Here is a 20,153-nt window from a genome sequence, read left to right as displayed (position 1 = left end):
TATTTGAAAATCATAGTGGGCTATGACAGACAAAAAAATGCTGTTTTCTAAGAGATTTTTAATTAATGTTTTAAGTTTATCTATCTAATTGTTGTTAACAATGTAAAAATCATGTTTTTATGTTTATAGGTACTTTACCATAATTCTACCACATTCTTCATAACGTGTAATTATGAAAGAAAGCAGATCAGTAACTTAAAAAAAAAAAAAAACAGTAATGTCTGTGGCTGCCAAGAGTTAATGAGTGGGGGAAATTTTGAAGAAACAAAGACTAAAGAGAAAATGGTCTCAAAATGGTCACCACAAACCACAAAATTCAGCATGTCTCCTTTTCCACTTTTGTTTTCACTAGACTTATATTTTACTTGGGAACTGCTAACTGGAGAACACATTACCTCTGCTTTTACTAACACAAAATGGCATCAGAAGGTTACGTGGAGTCAGTGTTGTGTAACTGAGAGCAGCTGTTCCTCCTCCTCTGCGGTGAGATAGGAAACCTCCTGTTTATGGATGACAGAGGGGGGAGGGCTAGAACAGAACATATCGTAAACGTGCATACTCTCACATGCAATGAGCTCAGTACTGAATATAAACAATGCTTTAACACCATGAATGACAGCCTTTGCATGAAGAGTCAGCCAGACTTCACTGACAGCAGAAAAAGCAGATATGTTCTTGAGTGGAAAGCATTCGAAGCATATGAAGATATTCAAATAACTGACCAAAAACATAACCAACAAATTGATCATCTAAAACATGTGCGATGTCAGAACTTTGCTTCTTCGGTGTTGTACTGCAGCTATGAAGCTAATGTTGCTAACAAACAAGGAACAGCTTTGAGGGTAGCTTACAAGTAAGCAAAGCTTACAGCTGCAATTTTAGCATTATTTCACCCAACCCTCATGGCTAAATCATCACAGACTTACCTCCAAAGACATCATTTACCTCAGTAATATACTGTGTTTACTGTAAACAGTTTGATAAAGTAACATGAAACATATGTTTGGCTGCTACTGCTATTTTATAAAAGCTCTGTTACATCCTTATTTTCAATTTTTATAGATAACAGTGAGTCATTAACCACATAATAAATCTGTTTGACATACTGAACAACTCAATAAATTTGAGGTGAGTGTGTATTTATTTAGACACTCAGTTCATACAATGCTAAGCTATGACACAAGCTAAGCTAACATTACATTGTAGCCTTAGTGCAAAACCAAAGAAGAAACAGACATTAAACATGTCTTGGCAAATCAAATAATGTCAATTAATGGATAAATTGCTAAAGGTTCACCCTTTATGAAAGAGAGAGATTATTCAAATAAAAACAATTGGTCACATTTATGTTAATAAACATAATGTTAATAGATTTTGTGTTTTGTATACATAGCAGTTTGTGATATTATTGTCTCACACAAGAATGGCTTGTTTTCTGGTTTGTGAATTAACATTCAGTGTGAATCAGTTAATTCAGTCAAATTACTTCCCATGCTATGAACTGGTAGCTATAGACATTCCTTCCTTGTTAGCAACATTAACCATGTAGATCCAGTGCAAAGGTTCAAACACCAAACATATCTGAGCCAATCAACTATATTTGGCTTAAAGGGAAATTTTTTGGATCGAATGAAGACTTGTTTTTAGGTTCTGCACTGATTATTAACAATTTCCATCGCACGATCAATAAAGTATGACTAGCTAGCTAGCTAGCTATGTGTTTCTTAACCATTGATGCTTGAATTAGATTCACAGGGTACTTACATTTAGATCCATTTAGATAAAAAAAAATGTCAGTGCATTGGGTAAAAACTGGCATTATTAACTGGCAAAACTTCCAAAAGCCTTATGCTGAGGCTATGTTGACTAAATCAAGTCACCTTGTTCACTACTTTGCAATAAATTTTCCACTGAAAGTGGACCATATCTTTAAATTCTATAGCTATGCAATTCATTTTAATTATTTTAATTAATAATGTTAACAGATGCCCGAAATGTCATTTGCGTACTTGGGGATGTATGTGTGTACAGTGGGAGTGTAAATAAGAGAAGAACTTATTTGCAGGTACACAAATGTCATGCCTTTTTTTAAAAAACTGACCCATGCAAAATTAATTTTAAAATCTTTACACAAATATTTTCAAGTTCATTGAATGAAAGCACATACAGGTTTTTGTTGGAAAAGTATATACTTTTTTGTATACTTATACTTTTAGTGTGTACCAGTTTTTCAGTTTTTGCTAAATGGAACAAGCCAGTTGAACAAACTAGTGAATGGAAATGGCCTCTATCTGCTGATAAGGCTGAGTGGCAAACTGACAGCAAACAATAAAGGTGTTATACACACACACACATACACACACACACACACAGTTTGGCAAATGGCTGTTGCAGGCTGGTGTAAAGTAGGACAAGGCCAAAACAGCTATCTGTTACACACACGGTTGTTTGACATTGTTAGTGTGGGTACAGCAGTTGTAAATGTTCGTGCACGGATACAGCATGAACAGTCTGTACTCCAGCCAAGTGCAGAGGAGTGGCTTAGAGACACAACTCAGAACTGACTAATGATCTAATGTCTAATGATGTTCTGACTTTTCTGCAAGATGCACAACCCAGAACCTATTCAACAATGCATATACTGTACTAAAATGGAAGAAGGTTGAAGTTTGGGGGTCAAAGTTGACAATTTTTTCAAAGAATCAAGGAAATAATGACTCAAACTGAGGGAACGCTGGCAATGTACCGATGCTACAGTAATTCTGACATCTAGTGGTGAAAACTAGGGGTATAATGTATAGCCACTTTGATTCATAGGTTTACTATATATTCAATCACTCATTAGAACACTTGTACATTCATGCGATTATCCTAACAGCAAATCCTGTGGCAGCAGTGTAATACATAAAATCATGTACATACAGTTCAAGAGCTTCAGTTAATATTCAAATCAAGCAACAGAATGTGGAAATAAAAGTAATTTCAGGGACTTTGACCGTGGCATGGGTGTTGGTGCCAGATGGGCTGGTTTGAGTCTTTCAAATTTACACTGACTGGGATTAAAAAACCTGACAGGAGTAGAACCTGAAATATGTCTTCTGCTGTTTTGAGATGCTTTTCTGCTCACCATGGTTGTAATGAGTGGTTATTTGATTTGCTGTAGCCTTCCTGTCAGCTTAAACCAGTCTAGCCATTCTCCTCTGACCTCTCTCACCACAGAAGTGCCGCTCACTGGATGTTTTTTTGTTTTTCTCACCATTCTGTGTAAACTCTAGAGACTGCTGTGCATGGAACTCCCAGGAGATCTACAGTTTGGCACCAACAAACATGCCACGGTCAAAGTCACATTTTTTCCTCATTCTGATGTTTGAGGTGAACATGAACTGAAGCTCTTGACCTGTATCTGCATGATTTTATGCACTGTGCTGCTGCCACGTGTGACCGATTGGATAATTGCATGAAAGTGCAGATGTACAGGTGTCCCTACGTGGCCAGTGAGTGTATTTATGATATTCATAATAAAAATTGACCGATTTAGAACAGTACACATCAGGCAAGTTGTATCACACCAAAACAGCTGTGTGCTATTATAGGTGCATCTTTCACACATCAGATCACTGATCACAGTGAAATGTACATGGTATAATTTTGGAATGAGACACAGCCCTTGTGAAAACAAATTTATTTACACAGCTTTTAATTCACAGGCACAAATATGTTGAGAATGTTGAGGTATTAAATTACAGCAGTGAAAGAAAACTGAATATTCATTCTTTCTGTGGTAACAAAACTTTGATAATAAAACTCTTTATTTAAGCAACGTCAGGCAATGCGTTCTTGTGGTTCAGGTTTTTGTTGTCATCTTGAATCGTCTTTTGGCATCTTTGTGCTTCTTGCGGTAATCCTGCGAAAATGATGATAAATTCAGTATTTATGAAGCCTTGACATCACTGACATCATACCATGGTTCTACTTAGCGTTTCTCCCACATTAAACCTAACAACGATATTATTAGGTGCCATAATGATATTGTAGTCAATTCTACCTTTACAAGTTGCACTGTCCCATTCTTGAGTAGAAATAAATAAAATGACAATTCTTGCTGTTTTGTATCATTGAGTTATGATAGATTCCTTTTTTTAAATGCTGTTAGGAATAATGGTGTAAGTGTGATAACACATAGCCCTATATTTCCAGTTGAGGGGGAGGCAAAGAACACCACAAAACAAAGCTATGTTTTTCTGCTCACTCCTAAAGCCATATAATGTTGGAACAAGCAGTTACGCATTTTTTGGTTTGTTTTTGCTTTTTTGTGTAATCCATGGAAAAAGGAAAAAACAGTAAGTATCTTTAATCTTTACACTTCATGTTATGAAAAAGCAAAAGTTATTCTGTTCATGGTGCATTTGTGCCATAAAATGTACATATGTGGTCCTACATCCTTTAAATTTAGTTAATTCGGGTTGACAATTAAAAATGTTGACAGCACAAACAAACCCAAAACAAATCAGCGATCAACACTAATCATACAAATGTAATTGTTTGTGTTGGACCAGTGACCAAGAGAAAAGCTCCAGTTCCAGTTTTTTGGTGTCAAAAGCTCTAGTACCAAACAGCTTCACAGACAACACAAGTTGTTTCCAGAATCTCCCACCTCTCGGAGTTCTTTCCTCTTCTCCTCCCATGCTTCTCTCTGATCCTCCAGTTTCTCACGTCTGCAGAACATACGAGGTCCCTCTGAGGACAGACATTTACACACAGTCAAACATCAAACATCTAAAAAAGCAAAATGAAACTGTAGTTTAACTTGCGAAAAAACGTCAATATTTTACCCTTCAACCGGATGTCATCCTCAAAGAAGAAGAAGAACTTTTTCTTCGGGGCCGGCTGTCTGTAATAACAAAAGTATTGAGTTACATCATACAGCTGATTCACTAAGTACAGTAATCTAGCTTCACCTATATTTGACAGATAATACTGTGATATTAAACTTCATTACTACTAATAAACTTTATTCCTTCATTACGCAATCATATCAGAGGTGCCAACATTGCTGACAAGAAAATCCTAGCAGGTGGAGAGAAAAAAAAACCCAAAAAACTATTTTTCCAAAAATGACAAACCCTAGTAGCAAAAGTCTGGTGTGACCATTTATAAGCAGCTCATGCAGAGTCGTGCCATTTTGTTTTCTGATGGCTCACAAGTCTAGGTTTACAGAGATCAATATATTAGAATTTTAGTTGTAGTTTACGTTGACGCAAAGTGAGCAAAAGCAACAGCTAACAGCTTTTTTTTTTTTTTTTTTTTGCGTTTGGTCTGAGCACTGCTTGAAAAAGCATTAAACTTCAGTTACCAGGCATCTCCCGTATAGCTGTAGCTAGGGGTTCAAGATTGTAAATACGATGGCTAAACTGTAGATATTGGCAGCCCAATAGCACATTAGCACTAATAAACACTAACTACATTAACACTAGTAGTGCATTTTGATAGTAGTGCATACACCAAGAATAACATGAACAACATGTATGCTTTTATTAGGGGAGGAAAAAAAAACAACTTTTTTGTACAGATCCTATGATCCACTTTCTTAAAATGGCTGACAGTCTAGTACAAATAAAATCATAGAAATAGAATTAAGAGAAAAAATGCTAATCGAGAAAAGTCAGCTGCAGTTGTTGCTGCGATCTGATTCTTACTCAGTTGTAGTGACCAAGGCAGCCTCTTCCTTTTCTTCTTTCTCTTCCTCCACATCCTCCTCCTCCTCCTCCTCTGAACTGCTGTCCTGGAATCGAGGATCTACTTGCCAAGCCACTTTGGCCCCTTTTATAGTCTCAACTTTGTATTCATCTGAACACAACAAATTCAACACCATCAACATGCAGGTCATCATGAAGGAGAGGAGTGATATGATCAACTCACAACATGAACATAAACCTTTCAACCAAGTTTCACAGCTTTATCACTTCAGTTAGGGAAACTGACAAAAATCTAAGTACCCAAAAAAAAAAAAAAAAAAAAAAACCTAAGTACAAAAAAGAAACACAACTTTCTTTGATTTTAGCCTGTTAAGCATCATATTTGGAAATATTTTTTGTTCAATATCATTTGTTAGAATGTATGAATCTGTGTCTGAGCAGCTGTCACTCTTGCTATACTATTCACACTTTTTTCTTAAGCTTTTCTTCAGTGTCAGTTTTTATCGATTAGGATTTGGTTGTAGTCTTGTAGTTGTAGTTTTTTTGACAAAAATAAATAATAGTTTTAGTCAAATTTTAGTCGTTATATTACTGTTGTTTTTCAGTCCAGATAGAGTTCATGTAAAAACTTAAAATTTGAATCAAATATCAGTTTTTATCAATTTTAGTCACTAAAACTGATAAAAACTGATATTTAAAACTATTAAACTGATATATTCAAACTATTCTTTTTCTAAAATCCCCTTAAAATGTTCCATATTTAAATTTTTACAACTCACATTGAAATTACTGGCGTCTGCTCTGATGTACGGTAGCTAAATTAAAGTTCTACAGTGGCTGAAACTGTTATATAGCTATTATTAACTGTCTCTTTTTCACAAGGAGGTGAGCACCTTTATTACTTTTCATACACCTGATATTAATTTCCGTTTAATTTCAATAAAATAATTTTTGATTAATGATTATTTGCACTGCACACCACACAAAGCTGCAGACACTTTATGAAACACTGTACTTATTGCTGCTACAGATACACTTTTTGCTGCTACACTACCAAATAATTTACAGTTTACAGCCCATTTTCTGTGCATTTATTGTCCTGTGTATTTTTTTTGTCCTGCACTCGTCTCACACTGTTGTGCATTTGCACATTATCTAGTCTTGCATACTGTTATGTGTTGCACCATGGTCCTGGAGAAACGACATTCCGTTCTAGTGTATACAAGCTATATAGAGGAATGACAATAAAAACCCATTTGACTTGACTAGTGAATTTAGTTATCAGGTATTAGCTTTAACTAGCTAGTAAGTGATCATATTAATCCAACAATTTTTAGGGGATAAAACATTTTTTCACTATAGCTGGATTGGTTTGTCTTACCAGACATGCTTGGACTATAAGCCTAACACTTTAATACTAATATAAGCAGAGAAGGAGGCAGGTCTGGATGTCGCACAACACGTCTCAATTAATTCCTTTATATATGCACTTTCACAAAGTATGTACAAGAACATAAGGAAAAAAGTCTTACCTTTGTCCAATTAAAAATTACTGACATTTTTTGTCTCATTTTTATTTAGAGATTTTGGGTACAAGTGTGAATTTTTATGTAGTTATCATTTAGTTTTAATCATGGAAAAAGAGACATCAATGAACATTTTTTTTAGGTTTAGTTAATAAAATTAACAGTGGTTTGTGTTCATAGATTATGTAAAAAATAAAAGAGCTTGTAGATCCTCTTGGTTATAAAATGCTGTTTGAAATCAGTTCTGGAGACTGAGACAGCAATACTAATTTTCTGCTGACAGGCATATTGTCACACTCTTACTGTCCTGATTAGTGATGACCTTATAGACTTTTCAGACTAAATATACTGGGTGCTCTTGTTTGAGAACATGAAAAATTATAGTGTATGTACACTAGAAGTCATATTTTATTATACAATTATTATTTTATTCAATAACGATAAATGTAGATCTACGCAACATTATGCTTTATTTAGTATAAAGGGTCTTTATTTTGGATATACCTTTTTACACTGTTATTAAATGATAATAGACATACTTATTTATCTATAGTCTTTTCTTCTTTTAGTATCTGCCTTAAACTTGAGTTCAGATATGAGCTGATATGTTTTTTTTTAGTCATTTGGAAATCAGCTACACATCATTCTGCACACAAGCATTTCTCATTTTTTTTACAATGTTAAAACACTTGAATGTACAGTTCTCCCATTATATTAGAATCCACACTTTTCAGCAGTGATGTATTTGGTTAAGTGAATGGAAGACCAGAAATAAAAATGCTCACCTGTTGTAGGGGTCTTTGTTACTGCGTCATCTCCAAAGAAAGAGAATTTAAATCCGCTTGATGGCTCTGATTCTTGATTAGATGAAAATGAAAACGCGGGCAAGGCTTCTTGTGGTGCTTCTTCCATGTTCTCATCATCATCTTGGTCCCATGAAACTTCCTTCTTTTCATTTTGGATTTCTTTCACCGTCCCAAATGCCTCTTTTAGATCTGTAGTCACGTCATAGAAGAGGTCCTTAGAAACTTCTGGAAGCTTCTTGGCCTCTTCTCGTTTCTTTCGCCTTTCTGCTTTGCTGTGTGGAAATGAAAAAGCGAAAGTAGTAAACAAGGAGTAATGAGCAAAGCAACAACAGAAACACACTCTGAAATGAGCAGTGGTGAACAGACCTTTCTTTTTTTGGCGTGTCCGTCTTGGTTTCAAAAGCTGCATGAGTCTCACTTGAGGGATCGTAGTGCAGAGCTGAAATGTCCCTGCAGTGTGACAGAGAGACTCAGTCAGTATATAATAGTGAAAAAAGTTCCACTTTTGCTCTTATTTTCAGCCTGAATTGCAGAACTCGTACTTGAAGATTTTGCCTTTTGTCGCCCCTTTACTTGCGTCACTTGGCTGAATGCTGACATTAAGGACACTTTGCAGGATGGACAGATTTTTCTTCTTCTCTTCAACAAGCTCCTGTTCTCCTGGTGTTTGCAGGGGTTCCATATCTAAAATGAATATTTATGCAAAAATGAACAAGAGAAGAGGATTATTGGATTGAACAAAACAATCCTAGGGCAACTCTAGTCAAAACAGAACGACGTGGGCAGTTAACTCCTTTCTCCAGGTGTGTGTAACTGTCCTGTGATGTTACATGACAGATGTACTGGCAGAGAGACCGGCTGCCACACAGAAGGGGAGAACTACTACGGAGAAGATTCTGTGCCTGACTGAAAAGCAATCACACTGGTGAAAAAAATGTGAAATGCAATACACAAACAGCAGTGACATGCAGATAAGGTACCAAGCCTTCACTGCTTTGCTCTTATGTCACATTATCTATTCAGTACAAAACCAGATTTTGCTTTTTAAGCATTAAATGCTGACTTTGTGTCAGAGGTTTGTGTAATTCACATTGCGTTTCATTTCACTTTCATCAGTGTGTTGCAATAGTGCCACGCTGAAATGCAATCACTGTCCAATCACAGCCCTAAGCTGTACTCATAACTGGAAAAGGGCAGAAGATTTCTTCATTCTTACGGCAGTGATTATTATCAAGGTTTACAAAAGTTTTATTAAGAGTTATTACTAAAACATGATGAAAGTGTTAATATGACTATAATACTAACAGCAGGACCTAAGAGTTATGTTATTAAATTGTACAGTCTTTCTTTCAGTGAGGACTGGGTCAACATTTATTAATGAAAATTCTGCCAAATTATAGAGGTTTGTTCTAGAGCACTTGTTTTTAGACTTGTACTTGTACAGTATGATCAGCTCCGACTGTGCAAGATATGTTAGCATACCCCAGTACTAGCATAACAGTCAGCTTATCTCATAGCCGCACATCTCTTGGCAGTGCCGATTACGCAGGTTTCGATTTAGCTACTATTGAATGAGTTCGTCATAAGACGATAATTGTTTTTTGTTTACAAGATTAAGATTATCTGACCTTGCTCCTGTTCTTCATCATCACTTTCAAGAAACTTGGCATCCATCTGAAATCTTGGATCAGTTCCAAATCTGGACTGCAACTCCATGAGCTAAAGGAGTAACACTCGTGTAAGCAAGTGTACAGGAGAACACCGATACAACTCATCTGAACGATAATCAAAGTGTTCAAAGTGACCTTCTGTCCAGCTCTGCCTTCAAACTGAGGCTTGATCTTGAAGCGATCTTCCTCAGTGCCATCATCGTCATCCTCACTGCTGTCGAACAGTTTGCTGCCCCCTGCCTTTTTCAATTCCTACACAATCCAGACAGAAGCAGGAAGTAACAGGATCATAAAACTACAATGATAACCAGGAAGGACAATATGAAAATGCTGAAAAAATATCTGGCGCATCTCTGATTTCTCACCTTTTCTCTGTGGTCTTGTTTTTCCTCAGATCCTAGTCCATCATCTTCATCAGAATCTTCATCAAAAAGGCTCACTTTTTGGGGTGTTGTGTCTTCACTGTCATTATTAACTTCATCATCGGAATCAAATACAATATGTTTCCCTTTGTTTGCATTCGGCAAATCCTTGAGAAAAAAGAATTAAAGGCATTATTTGAAAAAAATTCAAATGTAAGTCCTTTAATATGTACAAAAAAAAATACAAGTCATTTAACATATAGTCCCAGCCTCAGACACTCCACCCATGGCATACTGAGCTTCTGATATCTTGTGTACACTTTTCTGGCCACAAGCTTCAGACTGTTGAAGGCTGCAATTTGATTGGTTCTCAGCATTTCTGTGTATATGAAGCGTCTTGTGCTGGTTTTCAGCAGGAAAACATTGAACACCACAACACGACGAGTGCTTCAAAGTACAAAAAAAAGTCTTTAAAAGTTATTAAAGAGTTCTACATGAAGCTCTTAGTGGTGAGTAAATGAGATGTGTGTTTAGAGACTGGCTACAGGTTAACAGAAAAGGTCTGTAGATGGTCATCTGCCATGACGGTGTGTGAAAGTAGGCAGGTTTTGGCTGTGCTTATTGACCAAACACACCAGACTCTCTAGCACACACCGAAGTCTGACTTGTGAGACTACTACTCCTCTAATATTATATGATGAAAATTAAGCAGTTAAATGGAGTTTTTCTTTTTTAATCTGCCACCCTTTCCCTCTTGGGAGGACAATAATGTCTTCATAAAAAAGTTCTTAAAAAAACTTTAAATATTGATATTAAAGCCACTCTTAAAAGAGGGCTCCATCCACAACTGGTCCTGTATGGAAACACACACACACACACACACACACAAAAACCAACAAACCCAAAACAGGCTGTCTGTCTCACATAAGTTCTTTTCATCTTCTATTCAGTAAGGATCATTCATGGATCATTTCACCAAACTACAGAATTTTTTTTTTTAGGTAAATATGAACATTTCCGTAAAAAAATGCAATCACTTTAAATTAACTGATGATCCTCTCTGCATGTAAACAAAGCCAGTATGGGCTTATTCATGCTCTTTATACACTTATAGCCAACGACGTGTCTCAATGATCAATCCTTTAGCAAAGCTGTGTGTAGATGCTTTCGTGAGCCAATCCAGGGCAAAAAAACAAAAAAACAAAAAACAGCCAGATTAACAAAAGCTTCAGTATCTTGCATGCAAACAAGATGTATGTTACTCATTATTGTTAGTAATTGTTCATGAATATAAAATGGCTGAGCTTAAAAAAAAGTTCATTAAATTTGTATATATAAATAATCTATTTAAACTGGACAACGTAATCCGTATTTAAAATTGTAGCAACTCATCAACAATTATACGATTTGAAACTAATCAATCCAGGTTCACGTGAGTGAGTCTCCTTATACATACATTTACAAAAATTCAGGAGCTTTCATAACACACAAACGTTGTTCCAAATGAAATTTTCATGAATACCAAATTTCTTGTTCTTGTGAATGATTTCTGAATAGATTCATTCATATCCAGTTTGATAAATGAAGCCCAATGTGTACATTGGTTACTCACCACTTTCGAGAGAGCACCCTGTATGAGCTTCTTCTGTTGCTCGGACTCTTTCTGCCTCTGTTCCAAAGCAGCGAGTCGCTTCTGATTGTCCTGCTGCTGCTTCACTGGGTCTAAAACAGACTGCTTTAATGGTTTTAGACCTGAAGCAGTGTTTTCATTAATCTGTTTAGAACTAGGCTTTGAGGCTGCTTCTGGTTTATTACTTTTGTCCTCCTCTTCACTGCTGCTCATCTCTGATTCTTCAGTGGACCCGGAGCTATCAGAAGCACATCTTTCATGTGCGTTTGAAGTTTTGGATTCTAAAGGGACAATTTGTTCTTCCTCCTCTTCATCACTGGATGAACTCCTGGGTGAGTGTTTAGTCTCGGGTAAAGATGTTGGATGTTTAGGCACAGAAAGTCTCTTGTCATTGACTTTTAGGGAAGAACTTGGTTTAGAAATGAGCTTCTTTGGTTCTTGAGTCATTTCCATTTCATCACTGGAACAATCCGTGCAGACTGTGGTGTCTTTCTCGTTTAGCATAGGTACCTGTGCACTTGATGACTCTTCATCTTCCAGTGTTTTCAAGCCTGGTTTTAGTCTTTTAGGTTCCTCACCAAATTCACAGTTCACGTTTTCAGCTGCTCTCTTAAGTCCAGTGGGTATGGCAATGCTACCAAAAAGGTCCTTCGTCCCAACAAAAGCAGGAAGACACGACTTTTTGTCTTTTTTCTTTTTCATCTCTTTGTCCTCATCTGGTCCGAAGAGAGATGCTAAAATATCCTCAGGGGTTATGCCGGTCTTTTTTGACTGAACTTTCTGAGGCCCAGTTTCATGTACAGGAGATAGTTTGGGCATTTTGCTTGGTCCTGCCTTTGCGTCGTCGTCGCTTTCTTCATCCTCCATATTTTTAACAAGATCCTCCAAATCTGCTAGTGACAGCTCCATCCTGTGGCAGTTTCCCATCATGGCTTCGTAATCAGAATCAGTGCTTTCACTTGATGATTCGGCGTCATTATCCGACTCTGATTCAGTAGGTGTCTGATTGTTTTTGATTGCAGGCTTCTTCCCATCAATCTTCTTGGACTTTACAGGCGACTTATTACTGCCTGTTCCGGTCTCAGTTAGATCTTCAGCTTTGCCTGAATTTTTGTTCTGAGTCAATATTTCATCTGTGTCAGCCGAGTCGTACTCCTCATCATTCTCTGGCGGTCTTAAACCAAGTTGTGCAATGATGCCAGATTCCCCTCCACCCCAGAACATGTTGGATTTCACAGCAAAGTCATCACCCACTACTTCGAGGTTTCCTTCATCCTCTGTGGCGACTGGTTTATGGTTTCGTGAAAGTTCTTGTGCGACTAGCATCCGGAGATCATCCTCCGAGTCAGCATCGCTGTCTAACACACACACGGGAGGCTTACGACTTTGCAGCAAACATGGGGCACTATCTCTATTCTGCACTGTTGGCCCCCTCTCACGAGCAGTTGTAGAATATGGAATAGTGCTTGGGTCCAAACTCTTTTTGGTCTTCGTGGGACGCTTTTTCTGTGGCGGGAACTCTCCCCGTCTTCTCTTGCTGATCTCGTCATCTCCACCGTCTATGTGCCACGTCAGTTTGGACACTGGAGTGAAGCCGTCCTCGGTTTCAAGTTTCTTGATATTATGGCAATGCTTCGATGGATCATACTTGAGGACTTAAAGATCAGTTAAGACAAATCAACTGGTAAGATAACAAAGATGGACCAGAGCCTTGTTACAACACAATCAGGATCATGTGACCAACTCCACTGTTACTCACTATGACAAATATCTAACGAAATGCTGAAAGCTGTTTCTTCTACAAAGGTACACAAATGTAAATATGAAATATATTGAAATCTATTTCTCTTATGAATGTACACATGAAATAAAAAGATCTTTGTAACCCTAGTTTTTCCACAGATGTTCACTGCGTTTTTGCTTGCACTGTGTAAGCAAAGCTAAATTATGAGAAAAAGTCTCTGCTGAAAAATGGAAGTTTCCAATTGGCTACAATATGGTGGTTGCCCTGGCAACAAGCATAAATGGAAAAGGATATCTTCTTTTTGCCTTGATATTTCAGATGAACAACAGGAAGGACTCTTCCAAATTTGCTCACCACCCAATTCTAGAGAGAGGACAAAGATAACAGCAGAAGATATATAGATATCACCATGTTACATGTTCATATGATGCTGCCACATGATTGGCTGATCGGATAACTACATAAATGAGAAGGTGTCCAAGTGTTCCTGTTAAAGTGACCGGTGAGTGTACGTGATTTTGTATTTATTATTTATTTACACATGTTTTTATATTTATTTTTTTTTATTACAGGTGAAAAATAGCATAAACATTGGATGAAAGAGTATTGGTTCCTCATTGGTTCCTGACTTTTCAGATACTCTGTATAAACTGATAGAAAGTACAAAAAGATGCAATTGATGTGGTATAAAAGGAAGAAAACATGACTGTGTGTTGTTAAAGGAAAAGAATCAACATTGTGTTGGGAACAGTAACTCCGCCTTGCATCTGACCACACCAGACCACCCTGTGGTTGAGTATTTTCCTAAAACAACATGCCCCCAAGGGTTTTATTCCTTATATATAGCTACAGTTGAGAGCAGAAATTTACTTTAAAATGATCAAACAACAAGAATTTCTTTCATTATCACAAATAACAAAAATTATATGTTAATAGACTACGAATGAAACAATCAAAATTATATTTATGAATATAATAGAAATGTGGACTTTTATTCCACTTGAATTTTCAGGTCTCATACTGGGTGTTTTGGATTCTAGTGAATCTCTCTGTTATTTTGGTTAGGCCATGTGAGCTGTTTTACTGATTCCGACTGACTCTTAACTTTTCAGATCACTGTAAACTGCTTGTGAGTTGGGCTCATTTGAACTAGCTTGTGTTAGGAGCTAAGTTGCAGGTAGAAGCTAAAAGCTGAGAGAGTAAAGAATAGGAGAACATCACACAACACTCATGAGACGACTCTTCTGAGGAACTTAATGGAGCCAATCTTTCGCATCTATGTCTGGACAGAGGAATCAAACTGCAAAGATGAACCTTATGTCCTGGGATCTCAGTTCCTGGAACAGCTGCTTTCATGTGGAAGTCCTCTACACCAGCTGCCTTAAGGGACTCAAGATTTTTTCTTTTGCATCAATCTTCGGTGTCTGAATCTTCTCAGCTGCTTGCTGACGCTCCTCTGCAAGTCTGGGACAGATTTCATAAAGGATATCAGTTTACTTTTACTGCTAAACCATCACTCAGCATCAATATCAATACATTAAACCATGCTTTGGGGCCAAATTGTGATGGCTAGATGACTGGGTCAGAGCATCTCCAAAACAGCAGGTCTTGTGGGGTGTTCCTGGTATGCAGTGGTTAGTACTTCCAAAAGTAGTACAAGAAAGGACAACTGGTGAACCGGCAACAGGGTCATGGGTTCCCGAGGCTCACTGATGTGGAGGGGGAGGCTTCAGAGGTCTTGTGGAGTTCATGCCTCGATGGGTCAGAGCTGTTTAGGTGGCACAAGGGGGCCCTATACAATATTAGGCTGGTGGTTTTAATGTTATGGCTCTGAAGGTATCTGGCACCAAGACATTAGCAGCAGATACTTTAAGTCCTGTAAGTTGCAAGGTGGGGCCTCCATGGATCAGACTTGTTTGTCCAGCACACCCCACAGAAGCTCGATTGGATTGAGATCTGGGGAATCTGGGGGCCAAGGCAACACCTTCAACACCTTGAATGTTCCTCAAACCATTCCTGAACAATTTTTACGGTGTGGCAGGGCGCATTATCCTGCTGAAAGAGGTCACTGCCAGTAGGGAATACCGTTGCCATGAAGGGATGTACTTGGTCTGCAATAATGTTTAGGTAGGTGGTACGTGTCAGAGTAACATCCACATGAATGCCAGGACTCAAGTTTTCCCAGAAGAACATTGCTCAGAGTATCACACTTCCTCCACTGACTTGCCTTCTTCCCATAGTGCATCCTGGTGCCATCTCTTTCCCAATTAAGTGATGCACACACACCGATGTAAAAGAAATTGCGATTCATCAGACCAGGCCACTTTCTTCCATTGCTCCATGGTCCAGTTCTGATGCTCACAAGCCCATTGTAGGAGCTTTCAGCAGTGGACAGGGGTCAGCATGGAACTCTGACTGGTCTGCAGCTATGCAGCCCCATACACAGCAAGCTGTGATGCACTGTGTCTGCTGACACCTTTCTATCATAGCCAACATTAGCATTTTCAGCAATTTGTGCTATAGTGGCTCTTCTGAGGGATCAGACCAGACAGGCTAGCCTTCGCTCCCCAAGCATATCAATGAGCCTTGGTTGCCCATGACCCTGTCGCCAGTTCACCGGTTGTCCTTCCTTGGACCACTTTTGGTAGGTACTAACAACTGCATACTGGGAACACCCCACAAGACCTGCTGTTTTGGAGATGCTCTGACCCAGTCGTCTAGCCATCACAATTTGGCCCTTGTCAGAGTCGCTAAGATCATTACACCTGCCCATTTTTCTTGCTTCCAACACATCAGCTTCAAGAATTGAGTGTTCACTTGCTGCCTAATACATCCCACCCATTGACAGATGCCATTGTAATGAGATAATCAATGTTATTCACTTGACAGTGGTTTTAATGTTATGGCTGATCAGTGTGTGTGACAAAACAAACCATACAAAAAAAATACATAATTAAATAAATAAATATGTAATAGCTAATAAGCAAGCAATTAAGTAAATAAATAAAAACAAAAACACAGAGAAAAGAGAAGAAAATTATTATGCGTGTATGCATGTATACATTTAAAGTATGTTCACAAAACCTACCTGTGTAAGAAGCTTTCCTTCGCCAATTCGATTTGTAATGTTCCACCTTTCCATTTGGATTTGTTCAACACTGTGATGCCTGCATATAAAGAAGGAAAACGTCACCTATTTTCCTGTGCCAAAAATGATACAAAATTGTCTCCTTAGGCTAAATGTAGTCAGTCATGTTTGGTGTCTGACTTTGATTCTTTAGACTGCTTTCGCACTAGGTGTTTCTCCTCAACTGCCAGCACACACTTCACACATAATCCTATGGCAAGTGGCTGTAAGGTATCATCCGTACACCCATAAGGCAGACGCTTTTAAAAAGTGCCAGTGTTTGTGTTTTTTTTTTTATAGCAGCACTTCCCAAGTTGAATATTATAAACTTTTAAGTGTAAAGTGTAAGGTGCACTTTTAAGTGCAGAGTGCCATCAAGCACTTTTTTTTTAATCTTCCAACCAATCAGATCTTAAGATTAGAAGTGAGCGAGAAAAACAAACATGGAGGAAAAAAGGGAAAAAAGTCTTGTTAGTGAGAGAATATTAGTAAGGAATAAAACAGGATGGGCCATTGCTGTTATAGGAAAAGTAACTGTTACCACATAACAGCATGCCCTGATGTGTATTATTCCTCTTATACGACAGCAATTTGCAGGCGATTACAATTTTTCATTTATTAATGAATGGCATGCTTTTTATCCGTTTAAAGTTACATTTAATGTTGTGGAACATCCACAACTGTACCTGTGGCTGCATATAGTCAGGTCACACAAGCAACTCAAATTCTCCTGATTTTTGGTTTCCAAACATCACCGAAGGCAAACAACCTCCTCATGGCCAGAGTTAAACCACTATTTATTACTGATAATAATAATAATAATAATAATAATAACAATAATAAATCTAATCTAGGTAGCAAACTAGACTAGTTAGTTAGCCAATACCTGCTACGACTGGAAAGATAGTTATGGTTACATTGTTGTTTTGCATGAGGGCCAAGTGTGAAGCATCCTAAGTTTTATGCTGGCAGGGGAAAAGCTTATAGCCTCCAGTTCAGCACTGTAAACACTGCATGTCTATATTATTACATAAATGCTTCAAAAGACACCTATTGTCTCAGTAATAGCATCTGTAAAAAACGTTCCATAACACTGCAGTATATGCAGAATATTAAAAGATATTATAAAATATTAAACATATAAATACAGTAAAATTTGAGCCATGTATGCTACTCAGGTCTGACTCTTATGTGGAGGAAGAAAGTGATTCTGGCTTTAAGAAATCTGTTCCTACTCTTTTAGTTCTGCAATTGTCCATTTTATGTATAATAGCTATGCCATTCTGGTGTCAGAAAGCACATAAGCAGGTCTGTTTGAGGAACAGTTTGAGGAGAGTGTCAATTTGCCTGACACTAAACTACCAGCCATAAGCATCCTTTACTTGCTAGCTTCTAACGGCCAAAAAAAAAAAAAAAAAAAGAAAGAAAGAAAAAAAGAAAAAAAAAAACAGAGCCAAACGGCATATGTCAAACATGTCTTGGTTGATCAAATATATTAGAGTTAACAAGGAAAACTATGCTTCATTTAGTGCATCTATTCAATTTAGCATACGTACATCTTTTGTAGTCAGAATCAGAAATATTTATATTCACGTAACCAAAGGTCTTCAGAGGAGATCCTGCAACAAATCCCAAGATACAAACAAAACAAAGTTGCTTGAGGAGCTTTTACAAAATCATTTCAGCGTATTAAACATATTATGCACTAAAATGCTTCATTTAAACTCTCACCGCTTTCATCCTTCCGTGTTATTATTTCCACATCAGACACCTCACCGAACTTCCCGAATCGATCTCGGAGATCTTTCTGAGATATTGTGTGGCTCAAGCCACCGATGTACAGCCGCTTCATGCTTCACCACTCATCTGCTGTAGACAAAAAGCAAACGTTACTTTATCCACAGCTCTCCAAACCACCAACGTCCCCACATCATGCTTAGGTTTCGATATGTGTGTAATCAAGACTGGGAATTCTGTTAGAGATGCATGATTGAGAATCACTGTACAATCTGGTCATGTACACAATTTCCTGACCTTAATGGAAGCCATTTAAAGGAGAAAACTCCACCCTGAACAAACTTGCATATTATAATTAACCCATGATCATCAGTGGCATCCAAGAATTATTCTGTAATGAAATTGACTTGAAGTTGAAATCTTTCACTGACATGCTGGTTTGGTTTTACTTCGGTTAATAGTTTCCTACATTACCCAGGGTACATTACCCATGGTGCCAGCAGGTTTAGCCCCTGTTTCGTCTCCAGCTAAAGAGAGCGATGCAGCAGAGCTTTAGTCCATTAGTCTGTCCAGCTCTCTCACCTCCTCATCTGTACACTCTGCTCAAACAGATCAGCTTCCAAAGCTTCAACTTTTACACTATAACCAGTCAGTCAGTGCAACTTCGTTTGTCTTCTCAGAGATCACCAACTAGCTCAGTCGATGAGTCCAATGCTTGCTGCCTGCACTAATTATCATTTGAATTTCTCTGTAATATGACAGTAAACATCACTGAAAAATGCTGAGTGTGGACTATCAGCAAAACCTGATCTTTATCCCTTATGCGTGAGTTTGTTGATCTTTTTCCTCTTATTAAGCACCGTTATACCTGTGCTAGCAATGTCCTGGGAATAACAAAAATACAGCAACAGACAACAGATTATTAACAAACTAAACACAGAACAACATTATATTTCAGATTGCACACAGTGAATTTGTTTCAGGGTGGAGTTTTCCTTTAATACAGGCACTGACAGTATATCACCTCAGATGTCAGAAACTCATCTTATACAGTTTTCAGACATTATATTACTGACTTAATGCTGTCCAGATTAGGACTAATAACACATCATAACACATTCCCACATAGATGGTGTCTGTCATCTCCAATATGCCAAGTAGGGAATGTTTAGTGAGGTGCACTTGATTTGTCTTCAGAAACAAAGAATTTCATACTTATTCACTTTTGTTGTACATGTGATCTGTTGTGCATTTCGACGTTGTGGATGTAAACTATTTTACAGATTTAAGTATATTTTCTAAAGTATAATTCCATACAAGATCCTACTAAGTTTCTGTCGTCCACTACTATGCAAATTAATTAACTATCTATCTATCTATCTATGTATATACATCTACTCTTACAAGTCGTTATGGGATTTTCATTCATAATATTCTGCTTACATTAAACTGTACAGAAATCTGTTTTTTTTCTTAAATTAGTAAACAAACAGTTAACAACTTTCAATTAAGATAACGCCATGTTTTAAAAATAGTCACACTTACGATTCGATCTGTTTAGTATTAATTAGCTCCGGTTTGCTGAATAAATAAAAAAAATTAAACGAGAACTTGTTAAATGCGATTTACACTGCAGTCTGACTTCTCACATGTCGCTCACTAACCTGTGTCACATTAAACGGTTCCGGAGTAGAAACTAGTACCAGGTTTTAGTTCCTATTTAATGTTCCTTTCTCGTTAAAATATTTTTAGTACGTTTGTACTTTATTATTGTGTGTATTTTGAACAATTCATTTTTGCTGCTATGTGATATTTTGTGTAAGTATATAGTGATTAAATCTGTAACGGGTCGGTT

At 37.5% G+C, this 20,153-nt stretch overlaps 2 protein-coding genes across 2 annotated transcripts in view; one reads left to right on the top strand and one right to left on the bottom strand.

Annotated features, from left to right (window-relative positions):
- Positions 1–3,667: 3,667 nt before the first annotated feature.
- nol8 (nucleolar protein 8) lies at positions 3,668–20,104 on the bottom strand. The gene is given in 18 exon segments (XM_053227208.1): positions 3,668–3,904; positions 4,655–4,737; positions 4,833–4,891; positions 5,697–5,847; positions 8,008–8,300; positions 8,395–8,478; positions 8,571–8,712; positions 9,657–9,747; positions 9,834–9,950; positions 10,064–10,228; positions 11,673–13,346; positions 13,729–13,797; positions 14,749–14,828; positions 14,831–14,898; positions 16,523–16,601; positions 18,118–18,180; positions 18,293–18,430; positions 19,963–20,104. Coding segments are annotated over 17 exon segments (3,399 nt in total). The 5' UTR covers positions 18,414–18,430; positions 19,963–20,104; the 3' UTR covers positions 3,668–3,844.
- cenpp (centromere protein P) overlaps positions 20,013–20,153 on the top strand; it is an 84,956-nt gene continuing 84,815 nt past the window's right edge. The window contains exon 1 of the mRNA XM_034314439.2: positions 20,013–20,116. The gene's annotated coding sequence lies outside the window, so the exon portion shown is untranslated. The remainder of the gene's footprint in view (positions 20,117–20,153) is intronic.

Source organism: Pangasianodon hypophthalmus, chromosome 20 (genome assembly GCF_027358585.1).
Source record: "Pangasianodon hypophthalmus isolate fPanHyp1 chromosome 20, fPanHyp1.pri, whole genome shotgun sequence".
Classification (NCBI taxonomy): domain Eukaryota; kingdom Metazoa; phylum Chordata; class Actinopteri; order Siluriformes; family Pangasiidae; genus Pangasianodon; species Pangasianodon hypophthalmus.
Note: the sequence above shows the minus strand (reverse complement) of the source record. Positions and strands in the feature narration are given on the sequence as shown.